At 47.8% G+C, this 27,866-nt stretch overlaps 1 protein-coding gene across 1 annotated transcript; it reads right to left on the minus strand.

Moving 5' to 3' along the window:
* Positions 1-184: 184 nt before the first annotated feature.
* On the minus strand, positions 185-27,755 carry Rimkla (ribosomal modification protein rimK like family member A). The gene is made up of 5 exons (XM_028886475.2): positions 27,488-27,755; positions 13,810-14,040; positions 10,141-10,227; positions 5,841-6,044; positions 185-3,582 (listed from the first exon to the last, which is right to left on the minus strand). Exons 1-5 carry the CDS (start codon positions 27,648-27,650, stop codon positions 3,128-3,130), a joined length of 1,140 nt encoding a protein of 379 aa, XP_028742308.1. The 5' UTR covers positions 27,651-27,755; the 3' UTR covers positions 185-3,127.
* Between the last annotated feature and the right edge of the window lie 111 nt (positions 27,756-27,866).

The raw sequence follows: 27,866 nt of genomic DNA on the forward strand, positions 1-27,866 counted from the left end.
CCCCCATTTCCTCCCTCCCCCCTGGCCTGTTTGACATGCGAATGCTCCGGTGGGAGAGTTGGGTGGGTAACGGTGATGGCTCACGATTCACGTATGCTGTGAATTTATCACATTCTAAAGACCCAAAGTCTCCAACCCACCTCCCGTCCGCCCCACACAAGCAATCAGACAAGACACCTCAGGATATTTTTCCCAAGTGCAGAATCATGTATACTCTGAGTGACATTCAAGTTTTGACCAGTTTCAAGATGTTGCTACCAGACAGTGAGAAGACCACATACATACACACCCTGAATCTATATTACAGAGGAAGACTTGGTGTTGGTACATGAATTAAGGGTTTCAGGCTATACAGGATACATCTGGAAGGTTCTTTGGCTACCCCAAGGTACTCATTTCAGGTTGTGAAGTATCTCTGGCTAGAAGGCAGGCCTCTAGGAAGCTGCATTCTTTCCTTCTGGGCCGCTACTACCGTTGAGCTTGCTAATGCCAAGAATTCATAGGCTCTTCCTTTTTTTTAACTCTCTCAGAGGAGTGATGAGAAACATAAAACTACACGTAGGAGGTGTCTGTCACCACCTCCCACAAATGCATAGCTGTGCTTATGAACTCACTTCAACCTCAGAGTGCACCAAGAGGTAAATAAAATAGGCCGTTTCCCCTGTCTACAGAGAGGAAATACGGAGACGCAGAGCTCAGGTGGCCAGCCGTGTTGGGAGAGCCTGGACCAGACTCTGGCTCTGCTTCCCCAGGTTCTTTCCAGCAAGTGTAGGCAGCTGTGGCAAGTACGGCTGGGCCACGGAGCTGAGACTCAAGTAATTGCCCATGGCCAGCTGTGGGATGGAAATCCCAGAGCAGGGCTAGGATCCAAATGAGAGTCAGCTCCCTCTGCCTCTAGGCAGGGTTAGTTTGGGACAATAACACCAATGACAGACATCTCTGCCAGCTGGGAAACGGGCCTCCTTTGGCAAAGGAATCTGGGAACACTCTGAGTCGCTCTGCCTGGGCCTCAGTGGACTCAGATCAACGGGAAGAGGCTTGCACTCAACAGTGGACATTCGTGAGTGTGGCTGCCGAGCGCCCAACAGTGGGCTCGCTCACACCTGACCGTTTCCAGCAGGAACGGAACCTAATTAGCCTTCTTCTAAAGCCGCCCGGAGTGGTAAGACGACACAGGTCTCAGTCTACAAGGGGACGTGTTGTCCTTTCTTAGCTGTACACACACATTCCTCAGGTTTCAGTTCAGTGGCAGGTACCCTGGGGGTGAGACCGCGTAGAAACTACAGCTGTCAGGTGTGACATCTCTCTATGACGTGGCACCAACGTTTTTCAGTTGTACAACTGGTGGTTGGTGAAATCTGGTTTTCACTACAATATTTTAAAGGCCAATTTCTATTGAAATGTGTTGTGAAAACATGTTACAGTTTTGACTTTATACACACTACTCTTCCGGTGGAGTAAAGACAGGGACTGTGTGCCTGCGCTTACTCTTGGACGGTACTGCCTTCAAAGTAGACACCTTAAGGGAAGTGTTGCTTATTTCGGTGTAGCAGACCCAACTCGCATTTCTAGAACCCTCTTTGGAAATTGTCAACTTACATGTTTCCTCAGAGTGGGCAAATCTTTGTTCTTATGGCTAGGTCTATAATTTTTTAATAGCCAAAGAGTTTTTTATCTGGCAAATACAATGGGTGGTGGACAGAGAGTCTTTTATCTGGCAAATACAATGGGTGGTGGACAGAGAGTCTTTTATCTGGCAAATACAATGGGTGGTGGAGCTTGGCACTGCCTTGGCAGGTAGCAGGAGTGGGAAGAGAATAAAGGAAGCTAAACAGGGCCTCTTGATAGAGTTATGAGGCCTCTTTCCTTTGATGGCTTCTGAGGTAACCCCAAAGAGGAACCCTCAATGTTCTTGGCACCTGCAATAAAATAGCCCAAGAGGATGGTCTCCCAGGTAACTGCAATGAGGTAACTCCAGGATGCATTTGTTCAGATGTATTTGGCCATTGCTTGTTTTCAGTTAGACTTCCTGTAAGCAGAAACACAACACTCCATCTCTACAATCCCTCCCAAGGGAAAGATCTCATCTACTGCTTGAAGAGCTAAAGTGGAAAGCACTTGGTATCATGTCTACAATAGCCCTGCTCACCCCTCCACAAATGCCCGAGTCTCCCCAATTTGGAAAAATGGGTAAGTGCAGGTTCCTGGAGCCTGGGTAGGGTAGAACATCCAGAAGCAGGGGGAAGGAACAGTCACTGTCCAGTAACTTTCTGTGGTAAAATCCCACTGGTTTCCAGATGACAAGGGAGTCGAGTTCATTGAGAAGAAAACTCCATAGTGTTGGGTTCTAGTGCACAAGAAACAAAGTGTGTGGACATAGCTCATCCAGATGCATTTCCAGTTGAGGTCAAAGGCAGCAAAGGTGCGTGAAGCTGCTAGAGCTGGCGTTAGGTGAAACGGGTATAGATTCTGAGTGACAAAGCGATCTGTAGAAATGCCCTGTTACAAAGCAGGACATAGGCCAACCAATGAGGTCAAAGAACGTTCCATCTCACTTTCTACAGAGCGCTTCAGCGAGATGGCTAGAGAGGAAGCTCCCCAGTGTGGGAGGACTGTGGTAAGATGGTGACCGAGGGGGAGTGGAGGAGGGGGAGACATCCGAGGGGGAGTGGAGGAGGGGGAGACATCCTCTAGCATTCTCTGAGCATCCCACCTGCCTGCACGTGCCTCCATCTCCTGGCTACACGTGAGAACAGTGTTTCCAGGAGACAAGCTCATGTTTGGTGCTGCTAACAGCCAGGGACAGCAGCATAGAGTCGGGACCTTAAAGCCTACCACTGCATCCAAGTGCTCGAAGTACACGTTGGTCTCAAACAGATCATTTGGGATGTTGTTTTTGGTGAGTGTTTTTTATATGAGTCTTCATAAAAACCACAAAGCTAGGCTATTCATTCAAACCACTGTTAGAAAGAATGCTGAGTGCCTGGATGGGATTTTTTAGTTTCTGTGCAAATGAAATCAAATTAGTCCAGATCTTACTCACTGGACACTACTCAGGGAAGCAGTAGGATTTGGTCTAAATGCTGCCAAAGAAGCAGGAATTCACTGGAGTTCTGAAGCAATCCTGTTAATGTTGTAGCCAGGTTCGGGCAACATGGGGGGGTGGGACCCCCATTGTTTTTGCTGAGGAATCCCGGACCTCTCCCAGTTCAGGCTCACTCTCACTAGAGGTAGACCCATTGTTGATGGTATAGACATTCTCAACTCCCTGAGCTGGAGCACAACCATTTGGCTCACTCTTTTCCCTGGGACTCGACAGCCCCGGGAGGACGGCCATCTTCCCGGTCTGCCTGTTTGGCAGCAAGGACATGGCATAGTCTGCAATGATTGCCCCCACATCTAAGTCGCATGCCTGGTCGAAGGCTAGGAAGCCGACATTGGCGTTTGCCTCACACACCGTGAAGGAGCCATCATCCATAATGAGAAGGTCAATACCGCAGAAATCCATGCCCAGGATGTTGGATACCTGGATAGCCAGCTGCTTGCCTTGCTCTGTCAGTGGGCACTTGACACCCACACCACCTGGGGAGAGAGCACAGCAATGCAAAGGTGACAAGCGCCACTCCCTGGCGACCCTTCGGAGAGATCAAAGGGCTAGTGAGACAAGTACTGTTATTCACAGTGATATTTAAATTTTAGAACGTTGGAGCTGGAGAGATGACTCAGTGGTTAAAAGCACTGACTGAGCTTCCAGAGGACTCCACTGTGGTTCCCAGCACCCATTTCGGGTGGCTCACAACTGCCTGTAACTCCATCGTCCTCTTTGGTCCCTATGGGTACCCACACACCTATGGCATACACACATACATACAAAACTTAAAATTAAAAATAAATATTGGAAAATCACAGTGCCTGATACATAGTGTGTATTTGAGAAATGGTTGTCAGGGAAATGAAAAATTATAATCTACCTATCATATAGTAGATAGGAACAACACATTTTATAATCATTAATAATGCTGGGCTGAACATCAGTGTCAGGGCACCTACCCAGCATGTGCAAGGCTCTGGGTTCAGTCCCCAGTACCAGAAGACAAAAGATAGTAACAACAACAACAACAACAATAATAATATACTGTTAACCTGGGGCCTCCACACACCACGTGTACCCACAAACACAAGGTTCCACACGTGGCTCTGCACACGGTTATTGTGTAAATGAAGACAGTCGCTGAAGGGCTGAGCACAGTGTCAGACTTAACCCAGAATTTGCCTCTGTGGCCAGAGTATCTCACAAGTGTCTTGCCTACACAACTTCTGGGCCATGTGCTAGTCCAGAGCAAGAACTGACTCGTAATCTCTGTCATCCAGACTTCACTGAAGACTCATGGGGCTGCTTGGGGACTTTTAGCCAAACAGGACCCAATCAGCAAATGAGCCTCTTTATTAGTCAATGAACTTGGATCATGCATCTGCTGAGTCAGGAAATAGCTGTAGGGCTTTTCTTTTTCTGTTTTCTTTTTCCAAATCCATTCATCAAGGTTGGCCATAATTTTCTGTGATAGGGACAAGAACATATGTCCTTCTTGCAATGTCTCTGTTCCCCACGACAGAAAATAAGCTTTCTGAGTCGGCTAAAGAGTTCTGTACTCAGCCAAAATAGAAAGTGCAGCTTTCTGGCAGTTTTGTGCATGAAAGGAAAAGGAAATCTTCAATTAAAATGTGAGAGAAAATACTATGTTCCTTTTGACCACAGACTTTGTTCAGGGCCTGGGTATGGTGGACCTTTCAAGCTGCAACATAACCTTGCCATCTACAAAGTTCACACTTTGCAGAGAATTGCAATCAAGTCACACACACACACACACACACACACACACACACACACACACACACACACACTGCAAGAAAAAAAACTCGATGTTTTAAGTAAGTTTGTGCCTTTGCGCTGGGCTGCATTCACAGTTCCTGGGGCTCTTGGGTCACAGGGTGGACACACCTGTAAGGCCTTTGGTAATCTGAGCAGCTGCAGTTTTCAAAGCTGTCTCCCCACCTTCTTCCTTGTGCTTCCATGCTTTACTCAAATGGACGTTTGTGGCGATACATTGTTTATAATCTAGGAAATAAAGCTTGCCTGAAGATCAGAGGACAGAGCCAGCCACAGAGTTAGCCACAGAGGCCAGGCAGTGGTGGCACACACAATTTTAATCCTAGCACTCAGGAGGCAAAGAATCTGTCTGGATTTCTGTGAGTTCAAGGCCACACTGGGCTACATGAGATTAATCCAGCCTAAAAGAGAAATAAAGCCCGGCAATGGTGGCACATACCTTTAACTCCAGCACTTGGGATCACACACCTTTAATCCCAGAAGTAGGAGGGTTGAGACAGGAAGTGATATGACTGGGCAGAGAAAGGAATATAAAGCAGGAGGAGACAGGAATTCATGCTTTTTCAGGCTGAGGTGGTGGCTGTGGCTTGCTCTGCTTCTCTGATCTTTTAGCTTTCACCTTGATACCTGGCTCCAGGTTTTTAATTATTGGAGCATTTAGGATTCATGCAACAGACTTTTTCCCAAACACTGGTCTCTCCCTTTTCATCCCTGATGTCAAGTCCTAACATCTGCACAAGTTGTCATACTTTAGTGTCTTGACACCCAGGACTGTGTCTTCTGGCAAGGACACCCAGACCTTGACTTCCTGCTCCTCCCCTGGCTTGCTTATGGCCATAGAAGGTTCCTCTCTCCTTCTCCGGGAGATTCACAGTCAGTAGAAGGTCCATGCTTACTGAGACCCAACAGCCCAGGGAGGTCCCGGGGCCCTCTCAAGCCTTCCCCATCTTACCTAGAAAGCAGTTGCTCTGCATGCGGCCGTCCGTGGAGCAGCGTAGCATGGAGCCAATCACCTGGCCGCCCACCACCACCACCCGGATGTCCTTCCCATGTGACTCCTTCACATACTTCTGGAACAGGTAGGGCACATCATGGCGGACCAGATGGCAGATGTCAGAGAGGTGATGCTTGTCTCTAGCCAGAAAAACAGCTTTCCCTTCAAGAAGAAAGATAATAAAGAGCAAGAGCTGGAGAAGTTGTACACCTGTCTTTGTGGTCCTACCTCCCCGCCCCAAACAGGTACCAACTTTCTGGAACTTTCCATGTATTGGCTCCTCCCATTTCTCTTAATGAGACTCTTCTTAATCAAAGAGCACTGAATCTTATTTTCTTCAGATTTTAACCTCACCATCTTTCTCCCCACATCCATGTCTGTTTTTTTTTTTTTTTTTTTTTTTTTTTTTTTTTTTTTGAGACAGGGTCTTACTTTGTATATAACCCATGCTGCCCTAAAATTAAATTCCCGCCGATCCTCTGATCCTAGCTTTCCAGAATGCTGAGACTACAGGAGTTTCCTGAGCCTGCTCTTTTTTCAAAATGAAACTGTAACATATTCCAGAAACTCAGATAAGGGGACAAAACAAGACCCCAAGACTCCTATAGTAGTCATCAGTGTTTCTCACCACCCTCGGGTGCCACAGGGCCTGTGTCTAGCTCTCTTTCTCTGCTCTAGACCCCACAATGGCTTAGTATACAGGGAGACACTCATCTGTATTTACAGATTAATTGATTGAGCACAGTTGAGAGGAATCTCAAGTGTGGATGGAAAGAGTCTCAAGGAGGACAACCACAACACAGTAAGAGGCCCTCAAGGTCCCTGCTACTGCCACAAGGCAGGCCTGTGGGCTCACAGGAGGGAACCTCGGACAGACACCCTTCCAACTTTCATTTTTGTGTGGTATGTGCATGCATTCACATGCATGTCTATGTGGGAGGGTGTGGAGGCCAGAGATCAATGTCAGGTGCCTTCCTCTCATGCTCCCCATCGTGTGTGTGTGTGTGTGTGTGTGTGTGTGTGTGTGTGTGTGTGTGTGATACATATGTACAGTGGCATGATGGTACGTGCACCCACGCATACATGTGTTGCCAGAGGAAGGTGTTTTGTGTCTTCCCCTATCAGTCTCCACCTTGCTGCCCTGAGACAGGGTCTTCGACTGAACTAGAAGCTGGCTGTTTTGGCTGGCTGGCTAGTCGGCCAGCTCCCAGGATCCACCTGTCTCTATCTGCTCCACCATCTACTGGGGGTCAGGGCACATCAGCCACACCCAGCTTTTGACATGGCTGCTGAGGTTTCAAACTCAGGCGCTCACGTTCACACAGGAAGTGTTTTATCTACGGAGCCACCTCCACCATCTCCTCAGCTCCTCCACGTTACTTTTTGACCCAGGGTTTCTCACTGGGATCTGAATCACCCATTAGCCAAGATTAATGATCCTCGTGTCTCTGCGTCTCCAGAGCGAGGGTTCTGGGCATGCACCGCCACACTTAACTTTTTATGGGGGTGCTGGGGAGCCAAACCAAGGCCTTCATGCTTTTTCAGCGGGCACTTTGCCAACTGAGCCGTCTTCCCAGTTCCCCGTTTCTTCCTTTTAAGTGGATAAAATGTATTATTTGGCTGATGTGGGATGTTTTTCTATACGCTGTGAATATGTTGCTCCCACTGGCTAATTAATAAAGTTGCTTTGGCCTATGGCAAGGTAGGATGGAGCCAGGTGGGAAATCCAAGCAGAGATGCAGGGAGAAGAAGGGCAGAGTCAGGGAGAAGCCAGACAGCCGCCAGAGGAGCAAGATGCCAGCAGACTGGTAATGCCACAGCTATGTGGCAATACTTAGATTAATAGAAACGGGCTAATTTAAATGTAAGAGCTAGCTAATATTAAGCCTGAGCCATTGGCCAAACACTTATAAATATTATTAAGCCTCTGAATGATTATTTTATAAGCGGCTGCGGAACCTGGCGGGACACAGAAAAGTCTCCGGCTACACTTGGCTATCCTCACTTTATCCTGCAGAGAATGGCTCCACTCTGTGGCGCTCTGGGCGGGCATTCCTCTGTGACTCTGAAGCTCTTGTTTGCTGCTGGAATCATCTGTGTCCCTGCAAGCCCCCAGCACCTGCTATTTATACCTGCATCTCAGTGCACAGGTCTGAGCAGCATTCCCAGAAGGTTTGCCCTGAAAATCTGGCATGAGCATGCATGACTGGGCAGTCTTTTAGGCCAAAATGGAAAAGAAATGCTTTCCCCAGCACCCGTATAACCAGCAGGCATCCTGTGCATATCTATAACTCCAGCGCTAAGAGCGCTAAGAGTGGTGGAGACAGGAGGATCACTGGGTTTGCTGGCTGCCAGATAAGTAGAAAAAATCTGAGCTCTCTGTTGAGCTCTTTAGAGAGACCTAGCCTCAAAGCAGTGAGGTGGAGTGTGAGAGAGAAGGATACCGACACCTTCCTATGGGTTCTGTGCATGCCATGTGAACGTGCGTGCATACACACACACACACACACACACACACACACACACACACACACACACACACACTAGAGGCTTATAAAACTGAAAAGCACCTCCCAGACCTATAAATAGCATTCAGGGCTGGAAATGTAGCGTGGTGGTGGAGTGCTCAGCAAGCACACTAAAAGCCCTGACTTCGACCTTCAGTACTGTAAAGATAAAACAAACTGTAATATTTAATCATTCCTGAAGTGACGGAATCCCAGATGCCTAATGAAATTTGAGGAGAGGAAGCAAGTTATTTGAAGATGTCCAAGTGGCAAGTAATAGGAAGTGTACAGTTAGGTGGGCAGTGGGCAGCCAGTATCCACTGGAGAGTGGTACGTGTGTGTGCGCGCGCGTGCGTGCGTGCATGCGTGTGTGTGTGTGTGTGTGTGTGTGTGTGTGTGTGTGTGTGTGTGTGTTAATGGGATAGAATGGCCCAGATTTAAATGGCCCAGAAATGAGGGGATGGAGAGATGGTTCCATGGTAATAGCACTAGATGCTCCTCCAGAAGACATAGGTTCGATTCCCAGAACCCACAGGGTGGCTCACAACTGTAATTCCAGTTCTAAGGGATACCATACCCTCTCTGGCCTCCACAGGAACTGCATACATGTGGCACACAGATATAGGCAAGTAAAACACTCATACACACAGAAATCAATTAACTTTTTTAAAAGTTTAAAAACGGAAATGAAAAAGGTTGAGTGAGCTTCTCCCGTTCCTCAGGCTCAAAGGAGCCCACGGACATGTCTGTTCACAAACCCTGCAATGTGATGGTCTGCACTGACTGTTTCTCTGGGTGTCTACATCACAGCAAGGGTCAACTTGCATCTGTTTAGGCTGCTGCATCTTCCTCCAGAAGCCTGGAGCCCAAGTGTCCTATGCCATCTGCATCACACATACAACAGCAGGAGGGCTCCTCTCTCCTGCAGAGATCTCTGCCACACCTCTGGTCCGCACTGAGCACTGTGGCAGGACTTAGAGCCGTGGTCGCCTAGGACCGTCAGAAAACTTAGATACTTACATTGTGATTCATAACAGTAGTAAAATCCCAGTTATGAGCTAGCAACAGAAATAATTTTTATAGCTGGGGGGGGGGTCACCACAACATGAGGAACTGTATTAAAGAGCCACAGCGTCAGGAAGATTAAGAACCAGTGCCTTATGGAAACAGGTGCTCAGGGCCTGGTCCCCACCCTGAGAATCATTTAAAACTAGAACTGCCAAGCAGCTCAGCGCTGCACTAGAAGAGCAAATGCTACCAAAACAAAATAGAAGAACTGATTTTGTCTGAAAAAAAAAAAAAAAAAAGGAGGGAGATCAGGGGTGTGCCGAGAGAAGAAATGATGTCAGGAGCTGGCCTTAACAGATGAGCAAAGACCAGACTCCAGTGAAGTCGAGAGAGCAGATGGTTACGGGGCAGAGTGTACACAGTCTCTCTGGTGAGTGAGGACAGCCTGGAGTGGAAGAGGCCTTCTGCACAGGCCTTGACGCCATCATGGGGAACCTGGACTTAGTCTAAGGTAACGTGGGGACTTGGGAGGGTGTTCAGCAAGGAGGAACAGATCTGTTCCTGAGAAAGAGCAGATGTGCCGGCCGTGGACTTGAGAATCTAATCTGCTCAGGCAGGGGAGTCCAGGGAGAGATGGGAGCCTGACAAACGGACAGAGGAGCCTGACAGAGCAGACAGAAGACACTGTGAGTGTGCACAGCACGCCCGTGCCCAGAACTGCAGTTCCCAGCAGCGCCACTGACCCCGGTGTCCCCGAGTGCTCTTCACCACCACTGGGTAGCCCAGGGGCTCTGCTTCATCGATCATTTTAGAAAAGTCTTCATGGCCACCTGCCAAGAAAGAGCAAGAATCAATAAAGTGTTGGCGATGGGGCAGAGGCTGGCCACTTGCTCCCTCAGAATGCTCTGATGAATTCTATCCAAATCCATCCAAACCCAGCAGACATAAGTACACAGCTGTCATGTGCAAGGCCAGGACTGAGGAAAGCTACTACCAGTCACACTGTCTACATGGAAATGTCACACCAGCCATTCTAATCCTCACGGCATTCTCATAGTCAGTCGGTTCCTTCACAATGTCTGTGGGAGCAGAATGCCAGGATGGTGTGCCAGGTACCTACCCTTCCAGGTGAACATTCCTCTCTGCAGTCCCTTCTCTTGAGTGGGAGAGAGGCCAGTGACTCTGGGAGCACAGGCTGTCACTCCTGGGATTACATTAATAATCTATTACCCTGGAGCCCATCGAAGCGGGGGAGGTCAACGATCCTTGGTGGGCCTGCTCTAAAAGGTGAACCTTTTAAAAGGAAACAAAACTTCAGAGAGTTTTCTGTTGGCCTTGAAGGAGGAAAGTGCCAAGCTCTGGGGAGGGCCATGTAGCAGGCAATAGGAGGCAGCTTCTAGGGCCTGTGATTGGCTCCCTGTTGATGGCTAATAAGGAAGTGGGGACCCGCTCTGTCACCTCCTCAGAGGTCTTGTGCCATCAGAATGTTCCTTTCTGGCTCTCCTTTCCAGACCTCCCTTCAGAGATCCACAGAATATGGCATTTAAAATGTTTTAATAACTTAGAAAAATTTTCTTTTTTGTTATGACTATGAGACATGTCGGCTCCTGGCAGTACCAATCTACTTCAGAGAAAATATGGGCATTGAAGAAACTGCATATGGAGTTAACGTTCATTGTGGCAAAAGTTAGCCACTGGACAACAAAGTATCCTCGAATCGACTGCTGACAAACAGGACAGACAGGACATGAAACAAAGGATTACCAATTCTTGCCAAAATAAGTGTGGTTACATTGTTTTGTTTTGGCAAGTGTGGTTACAAAACATTCTAGTTTCCTTGCAAGATGAATTCCATCCCATACTAAACAAATGGGCGGGCCCCACAGCATCCCTTCACTGCAACTCTGCTACCCACCATCAGGCTGCTTGGGAGCTACAGGTTTCCATCACTTTGCTCCCCTTCGGTTCTTCAGGCCTCTCATGGTGGCTACTCTCTCCGTCACTAAATGGAAGGAGTCTTCTTGTCCTATAGGAGCCACGTGGGCTTCTGATGACGCCATCCTTCCCAGTGGCCTCTGTGACCTCTCTGCTTTCCCCTCTCACTTCTCAGATTGCATCCACCTAGTTCCCTTTATAAGCTCGTCTTTATCCATTCCCTAAAAGATTCCCTCTTCCCCCCCCCCCAATTTTATGTTTTATTCTTTTGTTTTGACATGATCTCACTTTGTAGCCTCGTATGGTGGTTTGAATAGGAATGGCCCCCCTAGACTTTGTCTGAATGTGTGTTTGAATGCTTGGTCAATAGCAAATGTCGCTGTTGGGAGGCGTGGTCTTGTTGGAGGAAGTGTGTCACTGTGGAGGTGGGCTCTGAGGTCTCATATATGCTCAAGCTACTCCCAGTGTGGCCCAGTTTATTTCCTGTGGCCTGTGGATCCAGATGTAGAACTCTCAGCTCCTTCTCCATCACCATGTCTTTCTTGCATGCTGCCATGCTCCTTGCCATGACGATAATGGACTGAACCTCTGAAACTGTAAACCAGTCCCAATGAAATGTTTCCCTTTATCAGAGTTGCTGTGGTCATGGTGTCTCTTTACAGTAACGGAAACCCTACCTAAGACACCCAGGCTGACCTCAAACTTATGATTCTCCTGCCTCAGCCTCCCAAGAGCCAAGATTACAGGCATGTGTCACCACACACAGCTCCATTTTACCTTTTCACTGCAGTAAATATGTAAAACACAAGCATCCCATGTCCAACCCCTTCAGTGGACCCTTAGCCTCCTGCTCGTTCATCCTTCATTCTCACACTGAGTGACCCCCTATGCCTGTCACTTCACTCAGCATAACAGCGGCTTCCAAATCCTCGTCCCCGGCCTTCAGAGCCCACTGCTCACCCCTCCCACTCATCTTCCCTCGCCCAGACTGTAAATGTCTCAAACAGACCAAGTTCTCCATTGAAATCCTCTCCCCTGCCAGCTGCTCACCCTGACAACCAGTTTGCTTTTTCCTCCTGTTTCCAGTTCAGTCCGTGAGTGTGCTGGCACCTGGTGACCCAAGCCAGAACTTGGTCACCTCGATTCCTCCCCAGACCCTCTAGAATCAATCAGTCACTCTGCTGTATAATGTCTACTGCCCTCACAATTCCTGAGTCTGCTCACATAGCTACTAGTTTGCAACACCATCCCTCACTCATTGAAGAACACCATCCCTCACTCATTGAAGAACACCATCCCTCACTCATTGAAGAACACCATCCCTCACTCATTGAAGAACACCATCCCTCACTCATTGAAGAACACCATCCCTCACTCATTGAAGAACACCATCCCTCACTCATTGAAGAACACCATCCCTCACTCACTGAAGAACACCATCCCTCACTCACTGCTGTCTACCCTGTCTCAGTCTTGTGTAATTCTCTCTCCGTGTAGTGGTCAAAGGGATCTGCAGGGTGACTCTGATTAGGTACTTCCTGATCAGAAGCCTCCTATTAATCTTGGGGTACCACTATCTCCTCGGCACTCTGCTTGCAGCACCCTCTTTTCTTCCCGATCTTAGGCCTCAGTTCTCTCTCGAGCATCCTTAACCTTCTGCAGCCACCGGCGATACAGCTAATCATGTTCTCTTCGCTTCTGGCTCTTTTTCGGCTCTCAGTTCCTGGCCCTGCTTTTCACAGGCTATCTTTAGCTTAGTGGATGCTCCCTCTTTAAGGAGATGGTCCTTGATGTCTGATCACTGTGGTCAGAGCTCTCTGATGAACTTCTGTACCACCCAAGGGCAGTGACTCTCCACCTCAACACTGACCTTCTGCATGGGCATTGCCTGTCTATTTGTGGCCTTTCGTTTATGATGCCCTGGGAATGGCCTGGGGATGGTACTGTTCTAGCCCAGAGCTTCTGCAGTGATTTGAAAAAGAATGTCCCCATAAGTTTATCTATTTGAATGCTTAGTCACCAGGGAGTAGGGGGAATTCTTTGATAGGATGTACAGGGTTAGGAGGCGTGGCCTTGTTGGAGGAAGTGTGTCAAAGTGGGGGCCGTGTCTCCTTTTCCTTGCCTGTGGATCGGGATGTAGCTCTTAACTACTTCTCCAGCACCATGCCTGCCTGCCCGCCTGCCTGCCTGCTGCCATCCATGGTCCTCACCATGATGATAATGGACTAAATCTCTGAAACTGTAAACAAGCCCCAGTTAAATGCTTTCTGTTACAAGAGTTGCCTTGGGCATAGAACAGTGAGCAACCAAGCCAGTTCACACAGAAGGGCTAGTCAGCAGTCAATATGTTAATTCCTCAAAGATTAAACAGAGTCATCAGAAAAAGCAACCAGAGACACAGGAAAGGCTTCTGGGGGAGAAAAGAGACACACCAGCGTTTTGGAAAGGGGTTATAAATGTGTTTTAGGGAGACTCACCATAGGAGAAGGTGTCTGGCATGGGGACCCCATGTCCAGCCAGCTCTTGGAATGTCCAAAACTTGTTGATGCAGTTTAAGATGCTCTGAGGACGATTGACCAAGCGACAGCCCAGCTTCTCCAGGTGCCTCAGGATGGTGATCTCGCTATCCGACTGGACGGAGGGCGTGGACACTCGTACAACCACCACATCGGGGAAGGTGGTCAGGGGTTTCTGGCTCAGCTGCAGGCCTGCAACCAAGGGCTAGAGTGAGCTCTGCGCTTGCCAGAGCTTTGCACTTCCAGAGCTCATCTGGCCAGAAGGGAGCCTCAAAACAGCCGCGTGGGCATCCTGGTGGATGCTGGTGGATGCGGCAAGGCAGAAGACAGCACCATCCTCTGACAAACGGGCAGAGCGTGATTATGATACAAGGAATGAGCAGAGAAAGAGAATGCAATGCATCAAGAGTGTTGCAAATTAGAAAAGTCAGGTCCACAGCACAGCTGTGGTCAGAACCTGCTTTCCATGGGGCTAGGACTGCTCTGGGCCAGTGGCTTGGGAGGCTGATGGCTTCAGGCAGAGGCATCAGTGCCGCCCATGTTTGGAATCCCTATACTCTTTGGTGACTGAACCTTAGGAAAAATCTACTGGCTGAAACATTATGCAACCACTTCCATTTCATTTTTTTTAAAAAATAGGATCTTATGATGTAGCCCAGACTAGCTCAAACTCAAGATCCTTCTGCCTCAGGGGCTGAGATTCCAGTCCTATGCTATACCTCACCCAGATAAATAATCCTTATCAACATACAGTTACATTTCATATGTGCCAATGTCGATCTTAGATGGGGAAACAGAACTCTAGCGGTGCTATGTAAAGTGCCTGCCTAACATGTGCAAGATTCAACCCCCAGCTCAGTCTGAACTCATTTAACAGAGGGGCAAAAGAAATCCCAACACTGCCCCCTCCACCACCTCAGGATTTAAAATAACTAATTCATTATATTCTCAACTATGTAAATAGATGTGGGTTGGAAAAGGAAAATAGAAATACACATTTTAACAGTGAAAATAGGGCTACAAGTAATTTCTTTTTTTCTTGAGACAGGGTCTTGCTATGTAGCCCTGGCTAGCCTGACACTCACTATATATATAGCCCATGTGGCTTTGCCTCATGGCAACACTCCTGCCTCAGTACCCCAAGTGACATCACAGACATGAGCTCCTACGACCAGCTCTTTGTATTTTCTCTTTATCTGAATTTTCCAAAATGTCTTTTCAAGTGTATAGTGTATTTATCACAAAACCAAAATTTAAAATGCCTAAGAAAAATCAATTCAATACTTAATAAGTATTGGGCTCAATATTCATTAAATGACACTTATTGAAAGAAACCGTAACACACACAAGTGAGAAGATCTGAGGCTGTCTACCTTACTCTGGACTAATCAAGGACTCAACTTGATGTGAAGACGCAAGAGGACCCTGAGCACCTACAGGTTCCTGAAGGACTTCTGCACAGAAGAACTCTCTGGCTTGCCTCGCATGACACCAAGGGGTAGAGCTAGCCATGAAATGATTTTTGTCGATGTGTTTTGTGCTGACTCCAGTCCCTGGACCACTGCCTAGTGCTTGGTAGGCACTTGATAGTTGTTGAATTGAACAGAAGTGGCAGGAAGACAGATTCAGGCTTCACCAAGCTCAGATACTCTTCCACTCCTTTAGAATAGAGTGGGCACTCAAAGATAGCACAGAGGGAACACAAGGAGTAGAGGCAACCATACACACTGCTTGGTGTCTCTCAGCTCTGACACCCTAGGGTTTGTCTGATTCCAGGCACCCAGCCCTTGGGATGGAGTGAGGGAGGTGGGACACCCAGCATCTATGGTGCACCCAGCACCTGGGATGGAGTGAGGGAGGCGGGACACCCAGCATCTATGGTGCACCCAGCCCCTGGGATGGAGTGACGGAGGTGGGACATGGAATGTGTGAGGCCATGAGAACTGAGTTTCAGGACTTCCTGGGTCCGTCTCCCTCCTAACCAACCTCAAAGGAATTCCCCAAATGCTCTAAAGAAAACCTTTGAAGTGCAATCTACAGACCCACTTTACAGGTGGCTTGAACTTAGACACCATTTATACATATTGCACCCAAACCAAAATGTACACCTGAAGCCACACTTTCTCCCTCAGGGATTGAGGTGTGGGGTGTTGCTCAATGGTAGAATGCTTGCTGCCTTGTCTGAGGGCCTGAGTCCCTGGTTCTCCTTAGACGGTGCCGTGCCACACACCAGGGGACAGCACTATTTCCTAAACTGGACATGGTGGCACATAGATAGCCACAGTCTCAGCCCTCGGGATGTTGAGGCAGGAGGATAAAGAGTTCAAAGACTGCTTGGGCAGTCTGGAAGAAACTGGAAGAAAAAGAAAGTTATTCACATTGATCAAAATGGTGAACGAGTATGGAATGCCCAGCACATCATTATGCAGTGAGACAGAGAGGCCAAAAAACGCTTTGAAAACCAACAAAATGCTACAGACATGAGGCACTGGCATTGTAATGGCACAGACATTCCAATAAGCAAGGTAGGACAACTTTTTTTTTTTTTCCACTCAATGAGAAAATAGCGTGGCAACAGAAAAGCGACCTAGAGAAGCCAGAAGCAAGAGAAACATCCAGCTTTTAAATCCCAGCTTGAGCCCACGGACAAACACACTTCCACACAGTAAGAAAAGAATCCAGTCCATTTCTACAAATACCGACCACAGTGCACAGAGAGAGCTCAGCCTCTATAAGCAGCGGCACAGACACCTAGGAAGTCTTACCAGGACTTCATCTCTCTTCTCCAAAGGCAAATCTTTGGGCCTGGCTCATTCCCACTGACGCCTTTAACAAACGAAGAATGCAATGGGTTAAAGTGGGACCCAAACGGCTCCGCCAGGCATGAAGACAGGTCTGATGTCTGACTATGTTGCTGTCTAGCCCTGGGCAGAGGGACCTGTTGGGTTGGGGGTTACACCAGCTCCATGTATCCACAGGTTTCATATCAATGGATGCAGCCAATTACAAATAGAAAGTACTGGAACAACTTAAATTGTATCCATACTGAAAATGTTAAGACTTTTTTTCTTGACATTATTCCTTAAACAATGTGAATATAGTATAGCAACTCTTTCCAGGGTTAGGGGTATAGTTCAGTGGTAGATAACTTACCAATTATATACAAGGCCCTGGGTTCAAATCCCACCCACCTTAGACCCACAAAGAATCCACAATACTTACATTGTATTTATACTACATCAAGTGTTTTAAGTGATCTGGAGGTGCACTGAAGTACAAAAGGATATGTACAGGTGACATGTACATGTTATGTAGGGGCCTGGAGCATCCTTAGATTTTGGTAAGGGATGGAAGGTCTAGAACAATCACCTGAAAATACTAGGGGATAACCATACATCTTTGACTTTGGACATCTCTGAGGCTCCTGCTCTGGGCCATTCCATAACCCTCGTTCAGTCTCTTCACCGTGGTATCATCGCATTGCTACAACGTGACCTCAGGTAGAGAAAACTGCTTCTCACTCTGGCTGCAGTAGGAGGGAGCAGCAGCCATATGTGGCCAAGAACAATTTGCATTTGGGACTGGCTCCTTGGCAAACCTGCCTGCAAAGTCTGAGACCTTTAACCACACAGGAATTCCCACCATTAGCATCGACTCTCAGGGAGGCACCTGCTGAGCCCATTGTAGGGATACAGTTTACTGAACCTGTCACCTTTCCCATGGTCCTTAAAATCCTCATTGTGATTTCCAGGCCTCAAGGCAAGGGAATGGAGAACCTGTGTGGACTGGATGACCCGGCTCCAGTTGGCTATGGTGAATGGAAGGAAAGCCGCCCCGCCTTCAGACAGCCAGGGACTTAACATGACTGAGTAGAACCTTAACCCAGGGAGGTGGGGGAGGATGTGAGCAGCTTCTGGCCTCCTCCACTCCCCATCCCCCACCTGGCTGGCCTTGAGACTTACTGTGTTTAGCCTCAAATCATTAAAAAAAAAAAAAAAAAAAAAAAAAAAATCAAACAAACCAAGAAAAAAACACTCTGTCCTTAAAGAAGTCAGAAAGACAGAGGGGAAAGACTAGACGTCAAACTGGCTGGTGCAGTGACCGGCTGGGGTACACCAACTTTGTGAAATCGAAACAGGTAACTATATCCCAACTTCCTTCTTGAATTTTGTTTGCATTTGGAAATATTCTAATTCCTTAAAACAAATTGGAAATGTTATGAATCCTGGTCTATATCTGTTGTATTAGCTTGGTTTTTTCTGTTGCTGTGATAAGCATCACTACCAAAAGCAACGTGGGGAAGAAAGGGTTTATTTCATCTTGTACTTCCAGGTCACAGTCCATCACTGAGGGAAGTCAGGGTAAGAACTCAAGGCAGGAACGGATGCAGAGACCAGGGAGGGGTGCTGCTTACTGGCTCCTTCTCCATGGGTTGCTCAGCCTGCTTTCTATACTTCTCAGGATCACCAGGAATACCTGCACAGAGGTGGAACCACCTGCAGTAGGCTAGCCCCTCCCCACATCATTCATCAATCAAGATAATACTCCACAGACTTGCCTATAGGCAATGTGCTAGCGACCTTTACTCCACTGAGGTTCCCTCTTCCCAGATAACTCTAGCTTGTGTCAAATGGATAAACAACAACAACAACAAAACAACTAACTAGTGTACTCATAACCCCAGCACTGCAGAGGCTGAAGCAGGAGGAGCATAGCTTTGGGGCCAGCCTGGGCTACGTGGTGAGCCCTTGTCTTAAAACAACAAAACAAACAAGACTCAAGAATAACAACCCAGGACAGAAAAGGAGAATAACTTCTCCAAAGAAACAAATCTGCTTCCATAACCTGTATTGGGATGGATTAAATTCAACAAAAGTAAACTTGTGCATTTGTGTGTGCAGTAGCACATAAACGTACTCTACAATGGATATACAGCATTACTGTGCAATAAGCAAATCATGATTCCAAGGTAGAGCTTTAAAACTCAAAGAACCACTCTCCGTCACCCACACAGAGGAAGAGAAGCCCGGCCGGCCTTCAAAGGTGCTGTCCATCAGATTCGACTCTGGCTGGCGTTTTTACAGAGCATTCATTCATCTGCTCTGCGCTGGGTACTCTCCTAAGAACGTCCACATTTGTTATCTCATTTAGAGGCATCCTATAATATGGATGGAGGAGATCTGACTGCAAAGGTCTGGCATTTCCACAAAGTGGATGCATTGGGGGTTGCAGCTCTCCCAACCTGCACACGCAAGTCACCCCCTGTGTGCGCACACACAGACACCCCCAGCTTCACAAAAGAACACCTCACCACTAACCTGGGTTCCAGTACACCAGGAAAGCCAACCTTCCATGCACAAAGCAAGCAAGCAGCAGAAGCAGCAGGACACTGAAAAGTGAGAACCAAGGAGGGCCCTCACTTAGGGCCGCTTTAGGACTATGGTGTTTTAGCAGGATCCGGCAACTGTGGCCGGCACTGAAGCTCAGGAAGGTGCCGGTAAAGAGTCAGCCACCTCCGTGGTCGTCCCTGTCACCCTCTGGATGTTTGCTGGGGTGGGAAGAAGCCGCGTCACCAGAGCACAACAGGCTAGTGTCACTGCAGCTCTGCTCCGTTTCTCCACCCTACCACCTCCCATGAGGAAGTCATTTTGGTTCTGGGGTAGATCCGGTCACCCCTGTGCTTATCCTTCTGAGGTCCTATGGGGGAAGACACTCAAAGAAATCTCACCTCTGCCCCACTAAAACCCACAGCGACTTAGTGGCTGCTTTTCCGTTCCCACTAACTGCTTTTCTGAGGTCACTTAATTCAATGCAGCTTTTTATTGAACTGTTGCTTTGAGGCAGACACGCCGCTTAAGCAGGACACAAAGGTGAGGCAGGCAGCCTCTGCCCTCCTGGAGCTTACAGCCCCCTCCTGGAGGAAGCTGAAGTCTGACTCAGTGCACGGGTTATTTTGTACTCATTCAGCAGAAATTTTCAGTTTGGGTTTGCCCAGGACACCTTGAGACCACAATTCAAGTTCGTGTAGTCAAACAGGCAGAAATTTTAAGAAATGCTGAGAGAGGTGGAGTCTGGGAAGGGAGTGTGGAAAGCTAAGACTGTGACCAGTGAGTTAGCATCCGCTCGCTCGAGGGGAATCCTCCAACACTGAGCACAAATACACCCACCTGAGGGGGAGGGAGCTGCCAATTTAGGGCATAGCTTTCATTCCCTGGCCCTGGGTGTGTTAGCAGAACGGGCTCCGGGGAGCATAGCAAGGCCATCAGACAGACACAGATACTGGTGATGGAAGTGGAACCCGGCAGTCAAATGGTTAAAGGGCAAGGGGCAAGGGAGGGCTCCAGACAGCTGAAGGACGGGACACCATCCTAAGGCTGGAGAATGGGGGCAGTGGACAATGTCCTTGGGGTGTGAGAAGAAAGCTAACACACAGTTGTTATTAATGCGCTGGGTGCCCCGTGAGGGCATGTATGGTGTCGGAGGAGAGGGAAGTGTTGGGACGGTTCTCTCTGCCTGGGGGCTGGGGAGAATGGAGGACTGTTTCAGACCGGACTCCCATGTGTCTGGGCTTAGGAGGAAGATGTGAAGCTAATGGTGTACGCTGTCCACCCTGAACAGAGCCAGCAGCAAGGACGGAGCATCATCAGTGCCACGTTCCGAGCTAAAGGGAGGGCTTAGGAAGACTTTTCAGGAAGGTCGCAATGGAGGCAGACTGGTCTGGTCTTTGCTCCAGAGCCTTCCTCAAATTTTGGGTTCTTCTCTCTATTGAGCCACGGACACAGCATATAACTGTCATCATTTCTTCAAGAAAAGCCCCTGAGGGTTAGAGAGATGGATCAGTGGGTGAGGCCACTCCTGATGGGTGGCTCACCTTTAACTACAGTTCCATGGGATCCAATGCACCTGCACTTGTATACACACACACACACACACACACACACACACACACACACACACACACACACACACTTAAAAATAATAATAAACTTTTAAAAAGAGAAGCCTCCCATCCCCATTTCCTCCTGAACCTCACCCTACTTTCACTCGTCCTTTATAAGAAAATCCTCACACCCTCCCTGTTGTCCATCACACACTGAAGGTGCCTTACAGTGGTTCACGCAGAGTCCACAGTTAAATCAATTTCCCTTCCTTTTTTTTCTTAACCTGATCTACAGCAATATTTGATGTGGTCTGAGCACAGCTTTCATTTTAAACAACCCAGGAAGCCATCCTCTCCTGGGTTTCTTCCTCTCGCTCCCCCCACCTCTATGGAGTGTCCCAGAGCTTTCTCCTCGAAGCCTTCTCTCGTCTACCTCAGCCAACGATGGCCGTAGACACGTGCACGACTTTGGTATCTCCAAGCGAGGCCTTTCTTCTGCATTCCAGTCTCTAGCAGAAACCGCTTGTTTGACAGTCCCCGACCACCCCGTCCACCCCCGACATCTCAGACACTTAGACCTTCCCAAACCACTCTTCACTCATCCTTTCTGTGGGAGTAAATGGCACATCTATTTTTTCAGCTGTTCAGGCAGTCTTCCTTAACTGGTTTTCCACACACACTCTCATATCTGATCCAGTAAACAAATCTCAACTCTGCCTTCCAAATCCATCCAAAACCCATCATCTTCCATCTCCTTCCCAGAAATCATTCCAATCCAACAGTCACTTCTCCTCCAGACTTCAACCACACTCACTAGGGGATTCTGTTTCTGCCCTCACCACTACCAGTCTGTTCTCAACGTGGCTCCTGAGTGGCCAGGAGCGATGTCCCCAGAGCCCATCCTTGGCCCCTTGTTTTTTCTACCTGTGGTTAGCCCCTGGGGGATGCAAAGACATAGTTTCTCCCTCTCCATTGGATCACAGGTACCAGCATATAAACAAGCCACAATTTATTCCTTTATAGGTAAAGCCTCTCATCCGTAGGCACCCCTTAGTTTCTCTTTGCAAGAAAGTCTTCAAGACTGTTTTCTCACTATGCTCCCTGCTCAGCTCGAAGCCTCACAGGGGATCTCAGTGGGGACTGCCATGCACTGGCCCAGCCTTTCGCTGTCACCTCCACCAGAACCTCATCTGGAGTGAACCCCACGTCCATCACTGACCCACAAGGCCCTATGTGGCTGCTCATCCCCATCTCTATCCCAACTCTCTGCCTCTTCTCATATCCGCCCTCCACTCCCTCTGTTCCTCCACACTGGCCTCCTCAATGCTCCTTCCTGCCTGGATGATTCCACTCCTCTCTACAGCTAAATAATGCACTTCCCGGGGTGGAGGAAGCGGGGAGGATAATACAGAGGGAAAGGGAGGACAGAGAGCTAAATAACATTAAAGATGTTTGGAAAAGTCATAGGGAAGCAGTGTTTTATAAGATCACTTAAAAAACACATATAATATATATAGTTCAGATGGAGTTATGCCACATGGGTGATAATATCCCCACCCCCCAAGAGCCATAGACTATTAGCAAAAACTCCAGTGTCAGACACGGGAAACCTCCCTTCAAATTGTTGGTGTGGGGACTCCAAGAGACTCAGAAAACAGTACAGGCTATTACCACTGCCCTCAGTTGCCTCCCAGAAGTTGAAAGTAAGGCCTGATTGTTGTAGATTCCATACACTTCAGACACAGGATTTGGAGGAGTGAGTTGGAACTGACTTGCAAGCCTCTTCCCTGAGGACTAGCTCTCACAACATCAGAAGGTGCCGTACACGTGTGCTGCCAAGGGAGAAATGCAATCAATAGTCCTCCCCAGCTGGAAAGCCTACGATCCACAACAATGACCAGCCCGGCAAGAGAGCCCCAAGGGTATAAGAGCGCTGCTTTTATCTTGGGGGTAACCAACAGCTGTCTAATGGGATGTAAGGCCCACTCAAAAGAAGGGAATTCGTGTCTGGTACTGTAAACTTAGCCAGCTACCCATGGCTAGAGAGGGCACAGACCCTAGATAGAGAACCTACTACTACCACGTTCCTAAACCAATGCCATTCCTACTTGGACTCTCAATGCTTATCCGTACACCCACAGGGCCATGCAGCTCTCGCCCCTCATCAAAGAAGCATTTTTTAAAAAAAACAAAAAACAAACAAACAAACAAAACCAAATAGTATATTTCCTGACCTCCTTCAGCTCTTGACTAGAATACACCTGTGGGTGAGGACCACCCCAGTCACCCTAATATTGCAGCCACTCTCCACCTCCTGCTTTTTTCCTCTTTAGCCTCTTCAGAAATATTCTGTGTAGTTTACTTACCTTGTTTATATTCTACCTCAATACAGAATGTAATATCCCGGAGAGGCAGTGACTTCCAGCACTGTTATTCAGGCACCTAGAATCATGCCTTACATACAGTCAGCAGAATAAAAATATTCAGTAAGTGACAGAATAAAAAACAACAACAACAACAACAAACCCACATGAATTAGTGAGGGTGAAGGCCATGTCTGTTCTTATTTGCCATTCTATGTCTCCAGCACACTGCCTGGCACACTGCTCAGTAAACACCTGCTGAACGAAATGGGTAAAATGGAGAATTGGATTGTGGAGAAGAATAAAACATATACTAAAATTTAATAGTAGAGGTGCAGGAATAAAGGCTCAGCATTTCTATTCAATCCTCAAACGAGCATAACTGAATTATCGCTTGCTGATAGCGAAGTCTTGAGTTTTTTTTTTTTTTTTTTTTTTTTTTTTTTTGGTTTTTCGAGACAGGGTTTCTCTGTGTAGCTTTGTGCCTTTCCTGGAGCTCACTTGGTAGCCCAGGCTGGCCTCGAACTCACAGAGATCCGCCTGGCTCTGCCTCCCGAGTGCTGGGATTAAAGGCGTGCGCCACCAACGCCCGGCCTTTGAGTTATTTCTTTTGGAAAAAGAATCTCAGTTTGTAGCCCTGGCTGGCCTGGAACTCATTATATAGATCAGGCTGGCCTCAAACTCACATTGACTCACTTGCCTCTCTGCTTCCCAAGTGCTAGGATTAAAGGCATAGATCACCATGATCAGCACCCCCATACCCACTTTTTTTTTTTTTTTTGAGACAGGGTCTCATATAGTCCAGGTAAGAAAGAGCTTGAATTCAAGGCCAGCCTAAATTGGAAACAAAGCAAGATTCTCTTGTCTTAAAATAAAAAATAAAAGGTGAGCCATGTAGCTCGGTGGCAGGGTGCTCGTCTAGCACACCAATAGAGCCCTGAGTTCAATTTTTAGCAGCACAGATAAAAGAGAGCCTGACCCAGAAAGTGCTCTACACCACTGGAGATGCCCAAGGGGAGATCGTTTGCCGAGCATGCACAAGACCCTCGCTCCAGCCCCTAGGGCTGCATAAACATCAATAAATAAACAGATATGGCCACCAAAGCCTGAGCTCCGAAAGCGGAAGGAATGCTGAATCATGCTGCTCCTAGGAGACAAATGCTCACAGGCCCCCTTTCCCGGGTCAAACTCACTCTCTTTCTTGGATGATGAGTTTATAACTATCCTTTATTCAAGTCAGCTAATGATTCTGACCTGAGGCTGGTCAGAAAACCTAACTATCATCTGTAAACCTGTCTTCAGATAAGAGCTCATCATAAACACACACACACACACACACACACACACACACACACACACACACACACAATCATGACCCCCTGGCCTTGTGTACTTATAGTACAAGCTTCATATTTCAAATCAGACAACACACATTACCTGAAGGCCTACTGTGTACTGCTTCTGGAACACATATTTGAAGGATCCTACATATGTGGGGGGGGGGGACACAAGCCTTGTATACAGCTAAATCACGGTACAATCCAATGAGTGCTACTTTGATGTTGTTTGGTAGCAGGTGGAGGAGCATCTCCATGGGGATAGGGCAGGGAGCTTGGGAAAAACTCCAGCAGACACAGCGAATTGAGCTAGATTTGAGGGATGAATGAAATTCTCCCATCTGGGAGGAACCAGATGGGACCTCAGACTGATATTTAGTGGAAGCCCAAGAGTCACGAGACAACAGCGGAGCCGGCATGGACTAACACATGAAAAGCCAGATGATCCACTGAGTGCGGCTGCAATTTCCAGCTGGTGCTGTGTGCACTGTGACTTCACTGTTTATGAGAGTTAATAACTAAAAAGAACCCAGCGCAAACCACGAGTTCATGTGTAAGTGCCTACTACTGTGACTAGGTTATTACTGTTGTTATTATTTGTTATAGGTATTTTGGTCCTGTTCACCATTTGTGTTTAGGAAAATAAACACTTACTGAATAATCTGCAGGTTCTCAAAGAAACACAGCAAAGTAGATGTGCTTTTCACAATGTTACGCCAGCAGAGTCCAAAGGGGGTGCTTTCCATAGAACTGCTTCAGGCACCCGAAGGTCGTGGCTCTTTCCCTAAGAGTCCCTCCCCCATCCCCATCCAAATCTAGGTTGGTTAGGGTAGATCACTGAAGCAAAAAATAACCATCACAGAGCCGGGTGTGGAGGCACATGACTTTAATCCTAGCACTTTCGGGGCAGAGGCAAGTGGATCTCTGTGAGCTGAGGTCAGCCTGGTCTACATAGCAGCCAAGGCTACCTAGTGAGACCCTGTATCAAAATATAAATAAATAAAAACCAAAAATAAGCAACAACAATAACAACAAAAGCCTGTCTTCATTTTCTCCATCCACCAGGCAAGCAGCTATATAGATTTTCTTGTAGCTATAAGGAAATAACTGGTTTGTGAGTGCAGATATTTTCACACATGAATTCCACTTAATTGTTTAAATGCTTTCTGAATCACTATGATTTAACTTTCACTTTTCTTACAATTGATTCTTTAAAATGGAGTTTTAGTTACACAGAGAGAGCATTTTCTGAATTGCTGATGTGCCTGTAAAGTCCAACAAATGATAAAATCTGATTACCATATTTCAAAAATGATATCTTTACAAGCTGTAAAGTAAACAAGCTACTCATCTCTGGAGCACCTTAATTTAGATCACCAAAGTATAACTGATCACTTAAATATGGAACCCAAAGCATGGACTTTTCAAGTTTGAAGAAACTCAGCTCGAATGAAACACAAGATTCAAAGAGATGGGGGCTGAGGAGATGCTCAGTGGTTAAGAGCACTGGCTGCTCTTCCAGAGGACCCAGGTTGGATTCCCAGCACCCACATGGTGGCTCACAACTGTCTGTAGCATCAGGTCCTAGAGGATATGATGCCCTCTTCTGGCCATTGCAAACACTGCATGAATATGATACACACATATATGGAGACAAAATAGCCATATATGTAAAATTAAACGTGAAAAACAAAACAAAACACCAAATCAAAATCAAAGTGATTTGCACAAAGCAAAGCCAAGACACTTGGTAACGGAAAAGCTGTAAGAAGAACACAGTCCTTCAGATTCTCTGTTCAGGAATGTAGTTCATTAACCATTTGGGAGGGTTTTAGCAATCGAGGTTTGAGAGATGGTACTCTTCACACTTAACCACACCTCTTTGAAATGTGAGGTGTCTGATGCTTGCGTATACTTCTGCAAAAGTATATGCAATCTAGGCCGGGCAGCGGTGGCGCACGCCTTTAATCCCAGCCCTTGGGAGGCAGAGCCAGGTGGATCTCTCTGAGTTTGAGGCCAGCCTGGTCTACAGAGTGAGATCCAGGACAGGCACCAAACTACGCAGAAAAACCCTGTCTTGAAAAAACAAGAATAACAACAACAAAAAAGTATATGCAATCTGATCCTACACATGGAAGGTTTAAATACACTTATGGATGAACAATGTTCAACCGAGCTATTTCACTTAGGAACACGTACTCAAAACCTCACTTGTAAGTAGTCTGTTCAAAATTTGGTATCCCTTCCCTTGCTGAATGGATCTCCTACCCACCTAGATAAAGATGAAATATTAATAGCACTCCAAGAAGTATCCAAGAGAGCTAAACCTTCTTCAGCTCTGGACCCCCTAAATAGCTGAATACCTCCGAGGGCTTACTGAGAACACAGACTTGTAAGCCAGTGAATAAGAGTTTCCGAATTCATGGATTGCTTATACAAAACAGGTTTGTATTGAGGATAATAGGAATATCTGAAAACAGAACACTTTGAGAGGAATCAGGGATGATAACCATGTCTTACTCCCCACCTCCCAATTCCCCTGGACCCGGCATTAAAAGGATGAGTAAAGTCTGAAGGGTGTGTACTTGACTATTTTGAAATCAGAATTCAACATGTTTAGGAAGGAGGACGAGTTAAAGAAAATCATCAAATGTCTCCTCTCCCCCCTTAAACTCCAGAGACAATCCCAATCTTTTTCAGCTGTCTCCCATAATTAGGCTGCCAGTTTGAGGCATTCATCAGTGGTACACACATACCGATAGAAAAGTTTCCCAAACATCTACCCTAAGAACAATTTTGTGAATTCTGGGTTGATCCCTCAAATTTCTGAGTCCCGCCTGGCAGGGTATCTGTGCACGGAGAATCTACAATTTGAGGTCTGGTGCCTTGAGCTTCAGGTGAATGCGAATGCCCCACTAACCCGTCTCCTCAGTGAATTTAGCATCTTCTCTACTGTTGCCCTCAGCGTACTGCAAAGAGGGGCAACCACGGAGTGGGTTGAATGCGGGCTGGCTCACGGGATCCCAGCGCCCCTCCCGCCCCTCCGGGGCTGCGCTCACCTAAGTGGCCGCCGACTACAGTGACGGCGATCTGGTCCAAGAACACAGCCCGGAAGCGCACGTCCTGCTCGGAGCAGCGCTGCCGGAGCGCGCGCAGGATCTGCACCTGCGGGTAGTCCTCGCGGATGAGCCGGTCGGTCAGCAGCCAGACCTGCGCGCACATGGCGACCGAAGCGGCGGCAGCCCGCCCGCCCGCGCGACCCCCTGGCGCGTCCCGGGCGAGCACCGCGGCTCCGCTCGCGCCGTGCGCCAGGCGCCTCTGCAGCCCCGGCCGGAGAATGCGCCGGATCGCCTCGCGCCGCCGCCGCCGCCGCCGCCACCGCCCAGCCAATCAGCGCGGCGCGGCGCCCGGGGAGGACGCGGCCGGGAGCTTGCGGAG

Source organism: Peromyscus leucopus, chromosome 2 (assembly GCF_004664715.2).
Source record: "Peromyscus leucopus breed LL Stock chromosome 2, UCI_PerLeu_2.1, whole genome shotgun sequence".
Classification (NCBI taxonomy): Eukaryota; Metazoa; Chordata; class Mammalia; order Rodentia; family Cricetidae; genus Peromyscus; species Peromyscus leucopus.